This window comes from Xiphophorus maculatus, chromosome 19 (genome assembly GCF_002775205.1).
Source record: "Xiphophorus maculatus strain JP 163 A chromosome 19, X_maculatus-5.0-male, whole genome shotgun sequence".
Lineage (NCBI taxonomy): Eukaryota > Metazoa > Chordata > Actinopteri > Cyprinodontiformes > Poeciliidae > Xiphophorus > Xiphophorus maculatus.
Window position 1 is genome coordinate 1,803,263 of NC_036461.1, and position 22,110 is coordinate 1,825,372.

The window sequence follows — 22,110 nt, forward strand, 5'->3', positions numbered from 1 at the left end:
ATATATTATTGGTCAACGTTCCAGTTAGTATTAATCATAAACAACTTTAGACATGTGGGTTGATTTAAAGGAAGTCAGTGTTTCAGCTGTTTGGCAGTTTTCTGGAAGTTTGTTCCAGATTAGCTCTGAGCCAAACGTCAGTTTGACGAACCGGTCAGCCGACCTTAAACCCGACCTTAAACCCGACCTTAAACCCGACCTTAAACCCGACCGGGCGCCACTGCCGCTGCGCCTCCATCACGGCTCCACTGTGTACGAACCTGCTCAACTTTCTCTTCTCTGAAACTGAACATCCAGGTTGAAAAGCGAGAAAAATACATTTTCAGCTGCAGATTTTTTCTCCACTCTGGATTTTTTAAAACTTGTTCTGTTATGTGACGTTTTTACAGCATTTGTAATATTTCAAATTTTTGTTGTATGAGAAAGAAAAGTGATGTAAAAAGGGGGATAGAAAAGAAAAATAACAAATTTTCCAGGGATTCAGCTGGTAAGTAAGCGAGGAAACAATTGCCCCACCAGGGGCAGAAAATGAAACAAAGAGCAGAGGAAGCTTGTGTTTGTTCTGCTGATGTCAGATGGATACAGGCTGGACTTCCTGGTTTAGATGCCCTGATTCATCCATTCTGTGGAATATTACAAAATTGGTTTGTTTCATAAGAATAATCAGAACCACAAACATCAACCTCTGATTTTAGCTTCTTATTGTTCCTTAAGTTACTTTAATATTGTAACAAATGTCATAACCAGAACAGGGTGAACTCAAAGGATCCTTAGCAAAACAGATCCTTTGAGTAGCAAAAGAGAAAATTATACAACAAAAACAGACCTTAACAATAAACTAGAATCTAAATATAAAAGAATGAACTTATATGGCAAAACTTTTAAAACTTTTAATACAGCAATACCTGCTTAGCAATAATAAGGTACACAGTCAAACTTATCAGCCATATTTTTGTTTTTTTTTAGCTTATATTAATAGAGAAAAGAATAAACCTTCACTTTTTAGTCATATTCTCACCATGTTGTTCATTCATGTATAAATGTTCCAGCTTCAAACTAAATTTTTATTTTACAAAGTAAATATTTAGCTCCAAGCCTAACTATTAAATAATTTTGTTTACTAACTATATATTTAGTTACTAGTTAGCTAACTATTTAGCTTGAAGTAAAAATATTGAGCTTGCTAGCTACATAATTAGTATACAAACTAAATATTCAGCTAAAAACTGGCTATTTAGTTTCTTAGCTAAGTATATAGTTTGAAGTAAAATATCTTGCTTGATAACTAGCTATTTAGTTAGCAAGCTAAATGTTTAGCTAGCAAAGCTAACTATTTAGTTTATTATATGGCTTATCATCAACTATACCTTTAGCTAGCAAACTAAACATTTAGCTCCAAACTAGTTAACTATTTAACTTGCTAACTAAATATCTAGCTTGCTAATTAAATATTTAGTTTGAGACTGTGACATTTATAACCGAATGAATGCGTTGTTTAAATGTATGTATTGTTGCGGCTAGCAGGACCATCCCACAGGTTGCCTTGCTCTCTGCTAGCCAGAGTGAATGAGAGCATTAGCTTCACACAGACAGTCCTGGTGGTAAATAAACAGAGCATGTCCATCTCTCTCTGAGGACATGTCCTATTTCAGGAAGGTCAGTCCAGTCTGACCTCAGAGCACAAAGATGCTTCCTTTCCTGTCCATAAACAGAGAGGAAGTTCGTCCCCAAAGGAGCAAAACTGAGAGCAAAACAGAAACTATTAGCTAAATAAGGAGCTTATGCAGCTGCTTTCAGATGCAGCTTAGTTTGGGGGGAACATTTTGAGTCCCGAATGCAAATATAATGGCAGCTTGTCTAACCTGTCCTCATGATAAATGAATTAACGCTCCTCATGCTGTCACGTTACTTTAAATAGACCGTTGGACCCCCTGAAGTTGTGTGTTCTGTGTGAAACGACCCGGCATGACCCGATGGTCCGAGCCTAACCAACTGCGTCTCTTTGTCAAGGTGGGATTAACTGGCAACCTCTGAGGAGGAACAATGACTCGGGCGAACAGAGTGACATGAAGCTCCGCCTGACCCAGAGAGACACCCAGGGTACCACTATACCTCTACCTTCACTATACCTCTACCTTCACTATACCTCTACCTCTCTTTCTGTCTCTTCCTCTCTCTTTCTGTCTCTTCCTCTCTTTTTCTGTCTCTCTCTCTTCCTCTCTTTTTCTACATGTGTAAATATGAGTGATTATTAATTATGAACGAGCTACGGGACAATAAGTGCAACTACTGAGGCGCCGTGATTCAGGAATAGCTTCAACAGATCCTTCACATGAAAAATAATATATTAAACAAAATGGTTATTTTTTATTACTAAATTATTTTAGAAGGTTTTTCTTTAACAACTTGGTAAATCATTCACTCTCTCCTATTTTCACAGGCAGAATAAAATTGCTGAGTCATTGTTGGATGTTTTTAAGTTCTCTAAAATATTAAATAAGCTACAACTCAAGCCTTAAATGTTTGCACAGAAACAACCAGCTGGGTTCATAACAGTACTACGGGAGCCCTGAAAGACCAAATGTACTTTTTATATTGATTTTAAAGGTCATCTGTATAAAAAGAAAAAAAATTGCATCAAAATATTTTGTAGGTTTTTTTTTGTAGAACTTGTTTTGTAGTGGATGATAAAAAGAATCTGCAAAATGTTTTTAAAAATGTTTTGTTATTTTGTTTGGTTGCTGACAAATAACAAAGAAATATTTTGACATTAAAGGTATTTTCTATTATTTATTTAGGTCAAAAATGCATTTTTATTTAAAGAAAATACATACATAATTATTGATTTGTAAAAGCAATACTTTTTAAAATCTCCATTCTCTATAGAAGCACTGTAAATCTAACTGAGAATCTGTCACAGGGCTTACAAATATATGTTGAATGTATGTTAACATTATATAGAAGTCATGATTTTTTAATTTTATATATATATTATATCTTTTGTATATTTTGGGATTGGTTTTAAATTTAAATATTCCATGTTTTGTAAGTTTTTCTTGTACTGGGAATGCAGATGGAAATAAGCTTCTATCCATCTGCTTCTACCCTAAACCTTTTTATTTATTTAAATAAAAAAATATTTGTTTTCAACTTTAAATGCGCAAAACTTTCAAATCTTTATCTGTGGAGGAACGGTAGATATGTGCTGCCCTCTGTTGGACACTGGAGTGAGGTACAGCTACCAGTATTTCAAAGGAAGCCTGACTGAATTATCAGAAATATATGTGAACGAGCCTGTTTCCCTAAACGTAGAATAAAATTATTGAAATAAAGGCAGAAATTAAGAGAAACATGTTGTCCAAATAACACCTGTCGTAACCTACCTCCTTCCACTAGATGGAGCTATTTGACAGCGCAGAGGAAGGCTGAGGAAATTACACAACAATTTACTAAGAATAAGATTTACTTATCAGTGTTTCTATTAATTTACGTATTTTTAGGAATACCAAGAAAAAGCAGTTTGTACTTAATGCGCAGTGAGAGGTATTTCCTGCACTTAAAAAAATCAATTTTTCCAGCTTTTTCTGCTAATAAACCAAAAACAAGTCACAGCTGATATCTGTGACGCAACAACCTGCTTATAATGTATTAATTTATTACAGCGCTGCTGTTTACAAACATACTTCATGTATAAAACAATCAACATCTATTTATAACAAAAGACTTCTGACGCTGATCCTGGTGTTGAAGTTTGTGCATATGACTCATACATGACATCCTTCTGACGTCAGGCTGTTGCTCTTCACATGTGGAAATGTTGCACGTTACGTCGGTTACACGTAAGTTTGGTGTTTATTGACACCAGAAACGCGAAATAAAATCAAGAATCCCGCTGTGGTCATGTTAGTTCTGGACTTTAATCTGTTTTTACAGCATATTTGATCAGAAACAGACGGTTATATGACAGAGGGCTGGGCCGCCATGGCTCCACTCACACCAACACTATTTTCATTGTGGTTAAAGATGAAGCGCAGGTCAAGATAGTTCCCCTCCCAGCGCAACTGAAACCAAAAGTACAGCGTAAACAGTCCAAAAAAACATATCAAAACTCAATTTAAATTTTTAAAAACAAAATAATATAAATTTATAGAACCAGCAGAAAGGAATGTGAATGTTGAATGTTGAAAATGAAGCATCTTTAAGTCGTTGTAACGTCATTGCTAAATAATTGATAAAATATTTTTATCCCAGCGCTAACCGTAAACCGCTTGAGTTAGAAACTGGAGCGCTGGCTAGCATCGCTACCTTCTTCTTTGGGTTAGCATTTCCAAACAGCAGCAGCTAACTCTCTCTTTTTCAACTGACATATTTCAGTGCACTCCAGTTCAAATCGAAACGGATAAACGTTACTCAATGCGTAAAAATTAGAAGATATCAAACTTGTTAACTTGTTTAAAATTAGCGCTTGTCAGTTGAAGTTACATTCAAAGAGTTACAATAATTTGGCACACTTAAAAACACCACTGTATTTCAAAATAAAAAAAATTATGTTTGGCATAACAACTCTGGTGTGACGTAAGCAAACAATGCTAATGATAGTAGGTATGCTATGCGTTGGTGCTGCCATATTAGCATGAGGGGTTACAGGGAGGCTAGTGAAAATCTGCTTCAGGACCCAGAAAGGCTTATGAAACAAATTCCCCAGACAAAAGATGAAAACCTGACAATATTTTATAAATATTTAAGACTTTTTATAAAAACACGCTGTTCCTGTTCTAAATAATAATAAAAAAGGACTTTAAAATATGACGCAAGTTTCAGCAACATGGAGTCAATGTGCTAAACCGGAAGTGAGCGCCCCCGGACTGGGCCTGCAGCCGGAGACGAAGCGCCAGTGGAAAGAGGGAGGTCACACTCTCGCTTCGAGTCGCTCCTCTTTGGCGGACGCCTTGCTGTGGATGACAACCGTCCAGCTCGTCGCAAAATCAGCGGTGCTGCTCGGCTGGCCGGGGCTTTAACGCAGCGGCTGGGGGAGCGAAGCTAACCGAGCCGAGCCGAACCGGGGAGGGGAAGGATTTACTGACACAGCCCGAGCATGGCGACCCAAACCACCGCATCCTGCACTGGATCTACTCTGCTACAGCCAATCAGCGACATCATAAACCTCCCAGTCGACCAGGTATGAGTCCAGATTCAGATCGAGTCTTTATATATAGACCGAGTGCGTGACGTGATTTTCCGAGCGACATGTTATTGTAACAGCTGATGCGCAGCGACCCGGTGCTGCTTCTGCTGCTGATGATCTGCTGTCATCACCTAAATGTCCTTTGTGGACCCTTACTGGGTCACCAGAGAAACTGGTGTTTACTGGTTAAAATTTACCCAAACATTCTGGTTAGTGTGTATCTAGGAGACACAATGGCTCCTATTCATTCCTGAGCAGCAGAGCAGGTCCAAAACAAGTGAAAAGCTCGGTCTGGTTCTTATGAACCCGGTCCTGTGGGCTCCTTCTTAGGAAATATACAACCTAATCCAGGACCAACACAACCCACGGTGTTCCTGGTGCATTTTAAAGTTTTATTTAATCAAATACCAGGTTAAAATAACCAGAGTGAGTTTAAAAAGTAGTTTTAAATGATTATTTCAGTTATTAGGTATTTAAATCCAGTGGAGAGGAAAGTAGCTTCACTTACACATGAATGCTACCAAACCTGTAGAATCAGGAAACAACATTACAACCGTTCTGTCGACATGACACCGTTTCTAAAAGCAAAACAAATTAAAAATCAGAAATATATTGTCTGAAAAGCGCATCAAAGTAATTCCTTAGAAGCGTTATTACTCCTGAAGCATCCAAAGAGAAAAAACAGCACATGTACAGCAGAGCACGGTGGTGGCAGGGTGGTGATCTGGGGCTGCTGTGCAGATGGAACCATGAATCATCAGTTGGAGGCTTTATTCTCGGTCAAAGAGGCGATAAAACCTCTGAATGGCTCCACAGAAACAAAATAAAGGTGTTGGAATGGCCTAGTCAAAGTCTGGACCTCAATCTGATTAAGAAGCTATATAACTAACAGTTATTTTAGTAATTGATTAATCCGTTATTCTGACGATGAATCAATCAACCGCATGAAGAATTGTCACATTCTACTGAACAATATTAGAAATACATTAAAAGATGCAACTAAACAAATAATTTCTTTTTTAAAACAAAAAAAATAAACATTTCATTGCCTAAAATGCAGTGACAGTTTTACTTTAGTGAATTTGAATCAGGTGAATATAGAAACTACCTCTACAGAGGTAAACATCATAATCGCGATTAATCGGATTAATCATGATTAATCATGAAAGCCTCAAACAAAAGTCAGCCCTAGTTTGATTTTCGTTGTAACAAATAAGAAAATAAATCTATTTGGAGGAAAATCTTTTTCCCATCGCCATAGTTTCAGTTTTTCTCAGTCTAAATGAACTGATGAGGCATAACATTATGACCACCAATACTGTGATAAATGTCATTTAATAAAGGATAAACAGCATTATGTATAAAACTGATCTGTTCTGCGCCAGGTAATAGATACAAGTTGAGTTTTAGTGACATTTTTGCAAATTTTACAAATAAAATAGTCTTGATATGAAGAATAAATCTTTTTTTTCTAATTTATTAACAACATTCCTGTGTCCAACTTAATTTTTCAGTAAATTGAAGCACAAACATTGGAGAAACTTTTACTCAGATGCAGATTTGGGTCAAAAAATCAGTTTAATCTGAACCCCGTTCAGTAAAATCTTAAATTTTCGTTTTTTTATTGAAGAGATAAGAATAAAAAAAAGGTCACAAGAAATTTACTTTAGATTTTTAAAGTGACAATTTTGGCCCCAACAGCAAAATGTTTGCTGCAATTAGCAATTATTTTAGTAATTGATTATTCTATCAATTATTTGGACACTTAATCGATTAATCAGATAGAAAATTCACATTCTGCAGATTATTCAGTTAACCACTTAATGATATCAAATATATCAAAAGATGCAAATAAATAATTTAATCTTTTTTAATTTTTTAATTGGCTAAAATGTAATAAAATAGCATTCTGTTAGTGAATGCTGAATCATTTGTAGATTATTTATTAATTTATGCATTATCAGTTAATTATTAGATAAAATTGTGCTTTTTTTGCAGAATTTGAACCGAGTGAAGCTAAAACTTCGCCACTTTATTCCGTATAGAGCAGATTGACAAAGATTTTTTTAATCTTAAATGCAAATATTTAGATTTTTTGTTTAGTTTTGACTTAATTTCTGCTCTGATTGTGTTGTTCTTTCAGCAAACAGACCTTTTTTGGAGTCCGTATACTCCAATTATTGATTAACCAGTGATGAAATTATTTAGCAACAATCGATTAATCACGATTAATCGCCTCATTCCCATATGTTGACTTTCTCTCAGGAAGCACATGGTGACAGTAGAGAGAAGTAACTCCATTTTAGCAGAAAGAAAAGCTTCTCTCCTTCAGAACCTGTTGTTTTTTAGCTTCTTGTTTGTTAAAATCAGGTCATTTTTTGGATTTATCTGAGAATCGGTGCAGCAGCTACACCTGGAGGAGGCGGACATGTTTAAACCCAGATCCAATCCTGCTAAGCAAACCGCATTTTATCAGCAGCGTTATTAGTGTGGGTGTGACTCTGGGATCTAGAGAGAGAGAGTTTTGTCACAGGGTATTTAAATGTGTGTGTCTGTTTGCGGGATTCTATCAGTTCATGTCGGCCGATCAGAGGCTGCCGGCGTTTCAGACCCAAAGCAAACATGTTGAACCAGAACGCTCCGCTCTTCTTCTCCTGTCAGCCTCCCAGGCTGCTTTTTGATCCCTGAACAAACTGGATGATGTAACTCAAAGCTTTGAGAGAAAAAACTTTGCTGTTTTATCAGTCGGTCTCTCCCAGACGTTTCTTTTTGTCCTGGAAGCTTTCGGTTTGAGTTTCTGTTACGTGGGCGAGTCGGGCAGGAAGTTCATACACCGGTTTTAAATCATGTTTTATATATCACTTATATTTACTATCATAAGTAAAGATTGAAATATGCAAAGCCATACTAACTTAAAGTTTGTTTTTTGGCAAAAACAAATCTGAAAAGTGTGGTGTGCATTTTTGTTTATCATCTGTGACAGCAGTGACTCATGGAGGCTGAATATGCAGAAGTTTCCAGTTTTTATGTCTAAAAAGATTCAGAAAACCACAAATAATTTCCCTTACTGGTCACAAAAAGTTAAAATAAAAGCATTAAAATGTTAAATGGCGTCTGTATGGAAGGACATTCCTGCCATGAAAGAAAAAATAATTAAAACCCAACAGGAAATCATAATTACACATTACAAAGTCAGAATAATTTTATTTTTAATGTCTTCATTTCATCTGTCTATGTCATAATTATTAAATTTATTCATAATATTGAGATACAAAATTATAATTTGTTTACTTTTTATGTCATAATTATGAGATTTGACATCATAATCATAACTTTGAATCTCATAACTAATAAAAACCTGACAGAAAGTTATAGTTATGACAACAGAAATCACTGTCAGAGTACAAACACACAGGCTACATGTCTCAGTTAGCAGATAAAAGCTACAATAATCTACTGCAAGGTAATTTTATTGTTTATAAGTTAAATTTGGAACGGGGCTAAAGCTATTTCTAAACTTGTGGCTTGTTCATTGTTGTCATAGCAACTCCATAGCAACTGTCTCTCAGCTAGCGTCTCTCAGCTAGCGTCTCTCAGCTAGCGTCTCTCAGCTAGTGTCTCTCAGCTAGCATCTCTTTTTCAGCTCACAGGTCTGCTGAGAGTCTCTCCTCTTTGTCTTTAATTTGCTGCCCTCTGGAGAGTTTTATGTGCCAATTGATTTCTGTTCTTCAGCTCCGTGTAAAGGAGCTGAACCTTTATTAAGGTTCAGAGTCAACAAGACGAGCATGTGTGATTCCTCCTGGGAGGAAGAGATAAGTTAGCTAAGGGGCTAAAATCACTCAGGAACATGAAGCAGGTCTTCATACACTGGGATGGACTTTTATGAGGAAATGTTTAATTGTCTAAATGTGAAATATGGTTCAGATACCGGGAACAACTGCCTCACTTAGCGGGTCAAGCTGTGTTGGTTTGATGAGGCTCATCACACCGGATTAGTGAACATAACTTTAACAGATTTACAACAATCATTTCACCTCGTGAGAGCTCTTAAATCCTCTGTTTTAGTTGTGCCAGGAATCGCAGGAGGTTTTAATCTTTTTATTGTGCTGATTCTGCTTTAGTGAGGCAGAACGTTGGCAAAACAGCCGTTAGTCCTGGCTGTCCACTAGTGACTGCCTTTGGTTATCAATTCAGTAAAACCAGGCAGCGGTGAACACTGCTAGCTAAAAGGTTAGCTGCGCTAAACATAAAACACTTACTATTAGTTCTGCTAATGCTAAAGTGCTACACCAACAAGTTATTTAGTGGAAGCTAATGCTAACTATGTGCTGAACATTTGTTTTATATTTCTGCGCGTTTCTGCCCGCATCAGCAGAGAAGCAGTTAATGTTTGCTCAAGCAGCAGACACTAACTTATTGAGCTTCTCTTGGCGTTGCATCTGGTGCAGAGCGCTGCAGCAGACACGCATGTTATCATGTTTGTGGTTGCAAACCTGACGCAACCGGCCCAGACGTGGCAGCTTTGAATTTCCTGGTGGTTTTCAACTTCTACAAATAAACGCCAGCCAGCTTCTCTGTGGTTTCAAGACAACCATCTTCACAGCTTGATGCTGCCACTTTGGTTGGGCACAGGCCTTAAAATCCCTTAAGAAAACCAAAGGTTTGTGGCTGTGATGTAAAAAAGTTCAAGTTGTACCAATATTGTTTCATGCATAACTAAGTAATTTCACTCCATTCAGAGTAAATTATTGATGTGCTTCACCTTCGGACGTTCAGACTGACGTTCAGACGTTAATCAGGCTCTTCGCCTTCAGTGCTTCTCTGCTGCAGGAAGCGGTCAGTGGAAAAACTCCCATTGACTGAAGCTCTGAGTGGCTCTGATGCCGAACCTGTGATTGATTCACTTCCGTCCTGGACTCTCCAAGCTTTATATAAAATTAAATCTGGACAGAATGAATTTATTCTTTATAACCATCATAGTTAGTCATTACAGTTGTTTCTGTTCTGCCCTCCAGTCTTTCCACCAGCTGTTGCACATCTGTCTCTGCTAACCGTCATCATGGTGGACGAGTTCAGGTGCCACAGCTTCATCAGCCTCATCCTCCATTTTTCTCCCATTTTCCCTGAAATGTTCCAGCTCAGTTTCTGGAGATTAACGGCCTGCAAACCAAGCAGACACTAACTTCATGCATCACATTAGCTTCACCAAAATTAAAAATACTTACAATTTTTTTTTACTTAACTCTCCAAGATCATCATCAATTTATTCACTAAACAAAGTGCGGACTCTTTTAGTTTTCCTAATTTCTTAAATTAATATCATAATTTTCTCTCTAAAAAGTACATTTTGATAGCTGAACGTCTGAATCAACTATTTTTACCTTTTGTTGCTGACAAACAGATTAAATACTGATAACTTTGTACTTGTTAGATCATAAAAACTTACAGTTTCAGGACATAAATGCCTCTTTATTTTAAATGCAGAATGCATTTTTTGTATGATTTTGACTTAATTGCTGCTCTGAATGTGTCTGTATACTCCAGTTAAAGATTAATCGATTACTAAATTAGTTGACGATTGTCTTAGTAATTGATAAATCACGATTAATTCGGTTAATTGTTTCAGCTTTACAATAAATATCTATAAATTTGAAAACATGACTAAATGCATTGATGTAAATCAGTTTTGTATGTGACTAAAGAATCTTATTACAAAAGTTTTTTAAGAGCGTTGTTTCTGTTTACTTTGTCACTTTTATTGTTATTTCTGTGCTTTTGCAAAGCAACATTTACATCATTTTATAAGGATAAAGACGTTTTTTTATGTCGTTCAGCTGTATTTTCCTCCAGCAGGGTGACCTCTCTGGTGAGACCAGCTGAAATGCTTCACATGCAGTGCTGCAGGCGCACGCAGGGCCCGGCCTGGCCCGGCGCTGCTGGCTGCCTTGTGGGGAAACGTCTGATTGTTCAGCTATTAATAGCCTGGGATCAGCCTGCTGCGCTGCAGGCTTTATGTGTGACATTCTTCTTCTGGTTGTTCCTCATCAGGCTTCTCTCTGGTCTCAGCTGACAGCTAAAGTAAAGCAGGGGTGTTCAAAGTGTGACCCGGGGGCCATTTGTGGCTCTTGGGATGAGTTTGTGTGGCTCCTGACTGCAGTTGAAAATGGTGCAAATTTGGCCCTCGGGGATCTGGAGCCGATGTGGATGAGACGGACATTTAAAATTATTCCCATGGCAATTTTATTTCTTAAATGGAAATAATTTTACAGATCATAGCGTGAGGTCATGCAACAAAAGCTTTAAAAGGAAACCATAAACTATTTATAGGCCAACAGAGCAAAAGAATCGGCTCAAAAAGCTAAATAATGCAAATTTTATGCTAATATTGGTTTCAATAAAACATGTAGTTTGTTCAATTTATTGTTGAAAAGGAGAAAGAATTCACAATAATATTATTTTCATGTTTTTTAATGGAGAAAATTTAACTTTGACCCGACTGGTTTTGCGTTTTTTTGCCCGGTTTGAGGTGGAACCGAACCTGATGTGAGCAGAAAGGTCCAAACAAGCCCAGGCTTCGTTGTGTTGACTGAAGAACAGGAAGCGTTTTGTTCCCGTTGTGTCAGCGTCTCCTCATGCAGCAACATGTCGGCTTGTCTCCAGGAGCTGTGACCGACCGGGTCGGGTCGGGTCGGACCTCAGCAGCCGTGACGCTGCAGCTGCCGCTCGGGCGCAGAGCCACAGCGAAACGTAGAGTCTCATAACCAACAGTCAGTTAATCTTAATTTAGTTCAGTTATTCAGAGAAACTGATTCATTCCCCATTAACCCAGCAGGACCCTGTTTTAGGTCAATAATTCCTTTATATTGATGATAAAGATCCAGTTCCTTTGGCAGATTATTATTTTACTTACAAGAAGATATTTTTACCATGTTATAAGTGAAATAAACTGGCAATGGAAATATAACTTTTCTTCAATAATAAGGACTTAAAACAAGCTCACATATCTTGCTGAAAGCTCATCTACAAGTTAGTTTTGTCTTTTTTTCAAGTGTACTAAAATATTTGCACTAGAAACTAAACCAAAAATACTTCAGAAGATTTTGTCATGCAGTCATTTTCTTGTATGTTTCCATTTTTCTGTTATATTAATCTTTCTGTTTTTTGACAAACACCTTTCCAAAAACCGCTTTTATGGAAACTCGCAAAAGTGGGCACCGCTAGCTGAAAAGTTAGCTAACCTTGAATCACCTATCATAAACATTAGTTCAAAGTAACACGAAAGCGCTACGCTAATGTAGTATTCAGCAGAAGCTAATGCTAAAGCGCTACTCTGACGTTGTATTTAATGTAAGCTAATGCTAAAGCGCTACACCAACGTTGTATTTAATGTAAGCTAATGCTAAAGCGCTACACCGACGTTGTATTTAAGAGATGCTAAGCTAAAATGCCAAATAATCTGAAAGTTTTCAAAATAGCCAAATTAGTGTTTAAGAAATTATCTGGATAAATTAGTTCAGGAGAAGTGTGCTAAAAGTTAGCTAAAATATTAAGTTGGTAAATGAAAAATGATCTCCGCTACTCTCCCACTAGAACCTGGACATGAATGCTGCTTCCTGCTCTGTTCTCATCAGACTGTCAGACGGTTTAGAAAGTTTGCCATGTTTGTTTTTCTTGAGCTACTTTTGACACAGATTGAGTTTAAATTGAGTGTTTTGATGCTTCGCCCTGATCCTGGCAGCAGCTGCATGAATCCCTAAAGCTGTGGCGGCGAACTGGAGGGAGGCTTTGACTTAATAACACTAAGGGGAGAAGAGGATTTTATGCTAATGATGGTCTAAATTCATCTCCTGCTTTGTGTTGATGCACAAAAACAGACAGACAGAAACCCAGCAGTGTGTGTGACGGAGGCTCGGTGCTAAACATGGAGCTGCACAAAGACGGGAGCGGATGGTGACGCTTACTAACTCTTTCTATAGAGGTGTGTGTGTGTGTGTGTGTGTGTGTGCGTGTGTGTGTGATTTGAATAGTCCTTACCACAGCACTCAGCTCACTTCCCCATTGAAAAGGTGCCCGGTTCCAGTCAACAGGCCCGTTTTGTTAGGATGATTATCTCCTCCTGCCCCATGGGAACCTTCCAGACTGCAGCTTCTCGTTAATTAATCTTTGACAAGGCGAATTCATAAACATGTTAATGGAAAGGACACTCAGGCTGGAGGCGAGCCGCTTCATTTTTGCATAATTATCAGCATTTCACACAGTTTTTCTCAGCAGTTTGCTGACCTTGGGTGACTTTTTCTCATTCCAAGTTCTTTTTTTTTTGTAAAATATCGAGGCGAAACGCTCATATTCTTTCTAATAACATGCAAATTTAGACATTTCTTGCTCCCTCTTTTTAAATTTAACAAGTTAAAAATGTCTTCAAAGACATTCAACTGTTAACTGCAGCAGCAAGAACGAAATCTGAAAACTTTTAGTTTGAGTTTGTTGAATCAGTGGAGAAAAACCACAACTTTAGAAAATAGCTTTAAAAATCACTTAATAATAAATCTCCTTTTTAACTACTTTAATAAAATAAATAAATGCATCTGATTCACTTTGCCACACAGATATTTTGGACCAACACAGTATTTATCTGAAGCTAATGCTAAAGTGCTAAATCAAATATATCAAGTTTATCTGTATAACACATTACAGAAGCAAAGTGCTTCAAGGTGCTTTACATAATAAAAACAGAAAATCACAAAGTTCTAAAGAAAATACCATTCAGTCAACAACCATGACTGTCAACCAGAACCCGTTCATCTCTGGAACCCAGAACCCGTTTCTGTCTTTATTTAGTTTTAATAACTGGACTCCTGATAAATAAGCTTAAAAAAACAAAACAAATCTAAGCTTAACATTAAAGTACACTTTGTTGCTATTCTGAATGAAATGGACTGCAATTAAAGGTTGTATGAATCTTTCATAAATAAATCACTGCTTTGATTTTTGAGAAGATGCTAGCTGATGTTAGCATTTAGCCAGACGGGGTTAACGGCGCGGCCTCTTCCTGCTGGGTTATACAAAAACAGATTTGCCCAGAGGAAAAAAGTGACTCATCACCCATCTGTTTGTTTCTGCGCTGCCCGTCCTCTCTTACTCCACATCCTCACTGTCTCCACGCTAACATGAAATCTGATGAGTTAGATTAAGAAACGAGCAGATGGATGCTGCATGTGAAGGGCCTGTTTGGCACGGCGGTAAGCAGAGCTAATGGCAGAATAAGTAAAGCTGCTCCGCTCTTTTACTCCTCCTCACATGCGCTCAGTATTTCACACAGTAACGAGGAAGCTTATCTCTGTCCTCCACCGCGTTTACTACTTCCTCCCTCCTTCTGAATGTCTCCCTCAGATCGACTGTGTTGGTCTCCGGTTCGTCTTGCTACTGAGCTTTTTGCTGCTGCTGCCAGGAGGAAACGGCCGGCTGCGTATTATCGCTTCCTGCACCATAAAAACAGCTGCTTGCTGCAAAGGTTTTCATATCTGTGGACCTTTTCCATATTTTGTTTCCCTGCAAACTAAAACTTCACTGTATTTTTAACATTATTTCAAATTTTGAGTTTGAAGCTTTTTAGCAACACTTGACAAATAAGGAACGGAAATAAGTGATACCAGCCTTAAAATGTAGAAAAAGTAAATTATGTTCATGCATTTTGATTATGTAACTTTGAATCAAAAGAATACTTTAGATTACTATAAATTATATGTTGATATTGATGAGTAGATAATTATTATACTAAAATGTTTTTTGTTGGGCTCTAGTGTCCCTTTTTCAAAGTAGGCTGACAGGAAAGGGGGAAGACGTGCGGTAAACGTCGTCGGGTCCGGGAGTCGAACGTCGAGGCCACGTTGCCTCTGAATGCGGGTCGCACTAACCCCTCCACCACCACGGCACGCCCATACTAAAATGTTTTATTGTTAAACAGGTCATAAAAACTTTTAGGACAGTACAGTAAAGAGATTGTTCATGTTTAGCTGCAGGATGAACACTGACTGTTCAAAAATATGTTTAAATGAAACTTGCAACTGATTTCATGTTGCAAAAAACGAGTTATTATCTCAGTATTGGAGTTATGCTGTATCTAAAGAACTTGTGATGAAACAGGTTCAAAAACATACTTTTTGACTCAGTTTAAAAGTTTTTTTTTGAATAGCAGCAGCTTCAATAAAATAATTAACATGCTAATATTGAACAGTCTGTTTTACTCCTTAACTGCCTGATGTATCTAATAAGCATCATAGCTCAATTTGGTGCAATATGTCAAGTCTTAAATCCTCAGTCATTTTTAATTCCTAATATAAACTGCATCATGCTGCCTGTTTCTGAACTGGACAATAAATCAATTGATTAATTATTTTGTTTTTTGAATTTAAATTTTTTGAAAATTAAATTTTTCCCACTATTGCATTCCTTGTGTTTCCATAGTTCAGATTGATGATCTGCCATCTGGTTCTGTTTATTCTGACGTTGAATTCAGGTGAACTCACACAACAAGTTATTGAACTAGTAAGATATTTTATGTCATTTCTATGTTTTTAAAAGGTGAGGAAAGAAATATATTAAAATCAGAAATCAAATTTGGTACACAACCCTAAGCCCAGCATTAGTCTGAGCATTTTATTAGAAATTCATTTTTCCATTTTCTGACGTGTTTCTCTTTGGTTTGTGTTATGCAAATTAAAAATTATGCAAATTAAAAATGTCCTCTGGATTATTTTTTGCAAAATTTCATTAGGCATCAAATCCAAATTTCATGGAGCTTCTTTATCAGGTTGCTCTGCAGGTGGATCTGTAGCCAGAAAAGATTATTTTAGTTCGATTTAGCTGGAGGAAAGGGCCTTAGGTAACGAAATATCAGCTTTATTCTTGATGTAAAGTTTGACATTTTGCCAGAGCTTTCGCCAAACACGGAAAACTGTGTGAAGAAATCTCTGGCAGCTGCTGCTGGTCTGAACAATCCTCTGTTCCTCCCTCTTCACTCTCCTACATGACATTCCTTCCCCAACAAAGCAACGCTCTGATCTTCAGGGATGGGCCCGCCTTGCCCCGATTGACTCTCAGACACTCAGAACGTTGTCCATGTTTGACTCTGATGGGCAGAAATGTTCCTATGCAGCTTTAGTTTTATAACATCCATGTTCTCTGAGAAATGGGCAAAAATCAGACATTCAGCCGATTTACGTAACTTATTTAACACAAATGTGCTAGATTTTTTTTTTTATTTAGAGCTAGAAAGTGACTAAAATTAGACCCAAAAACATCTCTTACAGTTGTGGTGTTTTCTTTTGGTTGAGGAAGCCAGAGAAACACTATGATGCACCTTAAAGTGGACATATCTTACTTTTAAATCTTTGCTTTTCACATTTGAATCAGTCAGTTGTGGTCTAATTAAAGTGGAACTGCAATGTTTTGCTCTGAATTCCTTCTTAACTCTGTTCTGAGGTTCGTCTGAGAGCAGCTTGTCTTGGTGCTGTCTCTTTAAATGCAAATAGAGGAAATTTCTGCCAAAAATGCAGACACGTTGATTTTTCACACTCAGAAATTTCCAAGTTTTTTCAAAACAATTTCTGAGATTAATCTCAAAATTTTAGCATTTTGACTGATTTTTTTTTTTTCATCTACAAAGACCCTAATATGCCATCGTAGATGCAATTATCTTGCAGTGCAGAAACTTTTTCTTCCAAAATTGAATTGAAACATTTTGTAAACAACACCTCAACATAGCTAGCCAACTAGCTATCAGCTAGCTGGCGCTAAAACGTCACTGACCAGATTTGGTTCATGTTTTACCCTTGACAAAAACATCAGAAACAGTAACAATCTACTTATGTAATAACACAATTCAACACCCGCAGTACGGTTCCGTCCACCACGAGCTAACAGCTAGCACACAGCGCTAGCATTAGCAGAAGACACGTTTTGCAACATGCAATAAATTCATGTCTAAAATAAAGAATTTTTTTCTTATTTTAATGTTTTTTGCAGCTTTTCCTCAGATATAACTTCGTATTTTTATCTTTCTGTAAATCCTTCGTGATGCTAGCGGAGCTAGCTAAAGTACTTCGAAATGCGCTGCGTAAACAAAGAGGACTTTCTCTGCTGATTAAAGTAAAATCTAACCAGGAAATTCAAAATGGTTCTGATCCTTGTGTGGGTTAATAAACGCAGCAACCCAACATTTTGACTTATTCACTTGTTGTTTTGGCATTCCTACAAAATCACTGCGGATTTATGAAGTTGATTAGCCAGAAATGTAACAGTTAAAAAAACTGAATGACTTCAAAAATATGACAGATATCTATGCAGCACAGGGGCAGAAAAACTGAGCTTTTATACACTCCAAGTACACAAGCAAATGTATTTAAGGGTTAAAAAAGGGGATTTTTCTTCCACTGAACTTTCCGTTGTCTGCTGCTCACATTTTCACCCACAGGGAAAAGAGAACAAACTCTTGTTACGGTTCATGTTCTCTGCATGCTTGCCTCAGCGTTTATGTGACAAACAAAATGTTTCACCGCTAATGATTTGTCAGCATGTCACCTGCAGACAGACGTTGGGCTGCATCTCCTCTCCCTCCTCATTAATCTCATCTCATAGCAATTAATGTCTAAATAATGTGCTGTAGTGATGCTCCCATGTTTGCATGAAGGGGTGTTTGTTTCCCTTTACATTGGGAGGTGTGTGAGGTTAATAGGAACAGCTTCACAGGATGTTAAGGATTTTCCCTGAGTCAGTTTATGCTGACATACGGAGGCGTAAACACAAACACGGCGCGACGCCAGCAGGGCTGTCGGATCATCACACACACAGCTTTGTGAAAAAGTTTTTACTCACCTTATAGATTTATTCTGGTTTTGATTGGTTTTGTTGCACTTATGTTTCTACTGGTTTTCTAGATGATTTTTGTATCTGATCGGTATTGGCCGATACTAAACCACAGATATTGGCAAAGTGAAAAAAATGGATCCCGAAAAGCACTAAATCTGATGATTAAAAACCCAGCTGCAACTGACTAAAAAAGGATTAAAATCGAGTAAAAGAAACATTAAATCTGACTTAAAACATTAAAATTGGCACAAAAAATATGGAAACTGATGTTAAAAACATATAAACTGTTAAAAACATGAAAATTAATGGTAAAAACACTTAAACTGACAAAGAAGTCAGAAAGTTAGGGTTAAAAATTGTGCTAATTGATGGTAAATAACACAGAAACTAACAGTAAAAAAACAGTACAAACATGGAGAAAATTATGATGATACTGATGTGTTGCATCCCTCCTTTAATCTCTCACCTAAATGTTTATTTCTTGTTTCACGACTTCATGATGTTTTTATGATGTAAAGCACTTTGTTGCTGAAGCGTTATGTAAGTAAACGTAACGCCTCAATATGAGTGAAGCTGAAACCGGCTGTCGCTCTAATCCCTCTCATGCAAATGAAACCATGGAGTTCAGTGTTTTCACGGGATTTCTTCTTCTTCTGCTCCCTGTGTGCAGGTGAACTTCGTGGCGTGTCAGCTGTTCGCTCTGCTCATGGCTGTGTGGTTCCGGATCTACCTCCATCCCAGTAAAACCAGTCCCTTCATCAGACACGTGGTGGCCACCCTCCTGGGCCTGTACTTGGCTCTGTTCTGCTTCGGCTGGTAAGGCGTCGCCATGTTTATCCTGCATTTTCACCAAAAATCTGCACAAAACCTTTGTTGGTCATCTGCTAATGTTGAAAAAACAAAATTTTTCAATTTCTGTATTTCCATTAAAAAAGAAAAGCAATTAAAATCACATGTGACAAAGTTTGTTCAAAAAACATTCATCTCCACGGTCGTCCTACCATTTCCTGTTGTCTTCTTTGTCGTTTCTGCCAGTAGTAACATCCAGTAGCTCATCATGTGACTCCTGCGGTGAAAAAATTTGCAGTTTTATTCTCTGACATCCCGACTTTATTCTAATATTGTGATTTTATTCTGATAATATTATGACTTTAAAATAATAATAATAGATTTTTATTTGTAATACCCTTTACACTTTTAGACCTCAAAGGGCAAATTTGGCGATTTTATTCTCATATTGTTGCAACTTTATTCTTTTGTTGTTCTGAATTTACACTTGAATTATTGCAATTTTATTCTGCTAATAGTATAAATTCATTCTTGTTTTATTATGACTTTATTCTCATATTACTAGAATTTTGTTATTAGTCGTATTATTATGACTGAGTTTTACAATGTTATGCTCGTAGTGTGTGATTTTATACTTCTATCATGTTCGAAATAAAATAAATGTAAAAATAGTGAATCATTTTATTTCCCAGCCTGGACCTGATATTTGTTTGTAGAACAGGAAGCCATAATATTTCCTGTCTGCATTTTGCTGTCAGCGCTGCAGGAGAAACAGAAACATGTTGGGATGACTTCCATGAAGCCGAGAGTAAAGCAGAACGAAGACAAAGCTGATTGTTTCTGTCTGCAGGACTTGTTGTCATGTTGGTTTAATCCATTCCTCCCAGTTAAATTAGATTTTCTTTCTTCCTCCTCCTTAAAGAGGCAGGATCATGTAAAACTGACCTATTTTAGCTTTATATTGTGTTAGAATGTTATTCCCTCATCAAATACAAACTTGGAGTTTTGCCTTGACGATAATAAGTGATTTTTTTTTCAAATCTAGAAAGGCGCGTATGAAGTTAGAGGATAGAAAAGAATAAAAATCGTTAAATCGGAAAGTAAACTCTCTTTTAAATCATATTTGATATGTATAGCATTTTCATAACAATTCTGCTATAAAATGGGAAACACATACTGTATTTTGCTGTTGTGTTTTCGCCTGTTTTTGTTTTGCCGTCATGTTTCCTCCGCCGCCGCCTCCTCTCCTCGTCGTCTGCGTTGACTCTCGGCTAACTCAGAGCGGCGTCTCTGCTCTGCTGGACGGCTTGACGTGGGTCGGATCACGGCGCTGCTGGACTCGGTGTTCTGCTCTCCTGTGGCGCTCTGATGGTGGACCGATCTGCATGCAGCCTGTTCTGACATCAGAGGGATGAATTTTTAGGAGTTTAGCTGAAATAAATTCAGATTTCTCTCCTGTGCTCTGACTGCCGGGACCCTGCTGCATTACTCAATAATTATTGATATGTTTGCGTAATATTTGTGTGATATTTGTCTTGTCTTTAAAGGTATTCGGTCCATTTCTTGGTGCAGAGCGGCCTCTCCTACGGGGTGATGATCTTTGCCAGCCTGGAGCACATGCACAAGTAAGACATTTTTCAGTGAAGCATTTTATGGTTCTTTCTCCAGGACGCCGCACATCTGCAGGAACTTTTAGACACTAAAACTGGTACTTTATTTGGTCCAGTCCAAAGTTATAAGGAAAAGCCCCTCATAAAGCTTCAGCTGAGTGTTACTAGTAGAGTTAGCATCACTTTTAGCAAAGCAGGCGTCAGAACTCACCAGAACTTAATAATTTGTTCTGATTCTGTGATTTTTAAAAAATTTTCATTCTTGTCATCATTTCCCATCAAAAGAGCCAACATCATGATACTTCCACCGCCTGTTAGTCCACAGTAATGCCATCCTGGTATCCTGGATCCCATTCTTAATTTATAGATTTCAACATGAAGCTGTTCTAACAGCTCCATTTGTGAGGTCAGACACTGATGTTGGGCAACAGGAGACAAGGTCTGGGTTTGGTTTTTTTCTGTCTGCGAGTTCCCACAGAAAACTAGCTGAGCCTGATGGCAGTGGTGCCTGAAGGTTGACAGAAAATTTGATTATATAAATGTTATTAGAAGACTTTATTGATGATATTTAAACACCAGCTATTAAGTGTTAAAAAAGGCAATTAAAATAAATATAATTTTTTACGCTTTAGTTAAAGTAATCAGCACATGGATCTTAAAACAAGCTGTCACATTTAAAAATAAAGTAAATTAAAATAAATGTTACCTAAAAGGACAATCATGGGTAAACATATTTGTATTCTTAATGTACAAAATTCAAGTATTTATTAAGTTTTCTTGTTTTACTAAATCCTATCGGGGTTTTTTAGTTATGTTTTTCTTGTTGATGGTGATTGTTTATCATAAAGAATGCAGTAAACAATACTACAGAAGATGAGACCAAGTAGACCAGAGTGCAGGGCATTCTGGGTAAACACAACCAAAACAAAGACGCTAGCCTAGCGCTAGCAGCAGAAATGGCTCCTGATCTTTAGCCAAACACTAAAGAGAAAGCCACTAAAATCTGACGCCTCCATCTTGTTTCCATCTGGTGAAGAAGGAAGTTGCTCTCAGTGTCTTCAGAGGTTTTTGTGTGGTTTCCTTCAGTGGTTCTTGGTGCAGCGCCCCCACAGGCCAGGAGGGGAACAGGTTTGTTTTGACTCAGAACCAGGCAGCGGCTGGAGGTGGAGCAGCTGATGAAGTTCTGGTTCAGACAAACTGAGTCTATGAGCTGCAGAGTTCAAATATAGGAAATAATTACCGTCTTATAGTCCAGAAATTAAAGTATATTCCATATTACTATTCTGTAAATTAAACCTTCTTTATAGTTTAGCACTTTTAACTTTAATTTGTTCAGCTTAGCTGATTCATTGACCAGGTTTTCAGCTGTGACCTTGACTCATTAGGGTCACCATAGATATTACATTCAGGTTATCCCCAAACTATAGGAAATTTATGTTATTGTTTACCGTTTAAAAAAAAAAAATTCTCATCATATTTTTGATTTATCTTCATGTTAAATTTCAGTCATTCATATTAAATTAAAAAAATTGACAGTATGAAATTTTAGTCATTTTCTCCAGTGTTTGTTTCGTAGCAGCATCAATAAATTTTTAAAAATATGATTAAATACTGTATGCATTTTAGAGATATAACTAAAAGTTTTCCGGGTCCAGCGGT

The 22,110-nt window shown here is 37.3% G+C and overlaps 1 protein-coding gene across 1 annotated transcript in view; it reads left to right on the forward strand.

Moving 5' to 3' along the window:
* Nucleotides 1-4,856: 4,856 nt before the first annotated feature.
* Nucleotides 4,857-22,110, forward strand: part of LOC102224157 (membrane-bound O-acyltransferase domain-containing protein 2-like) — a 30,402-nt gene continuing 13,148 nt past the window's right edge. The window contains exons 1-3 of the mRNA XM_005801287.2: nucleotides 4,857-5,179; nucleotides 18,723-18,868; nucleotides 20,389-20,466. Of these exons, the coding sequence (XP_005801344.2) occupies nucleotides 5,096-5,179; nucleotides 18,723-18,868; nucleotides 20,389-20,466 (308 nt within the window). The 5' untranslated portion in view covers nucleotides 4,857-5,095. The remainder of the gene's footprint in view (nucleotides 5,180-18,722; nucleotides 18,869-20,388; nucleotides 20,467-22,110) is intronic.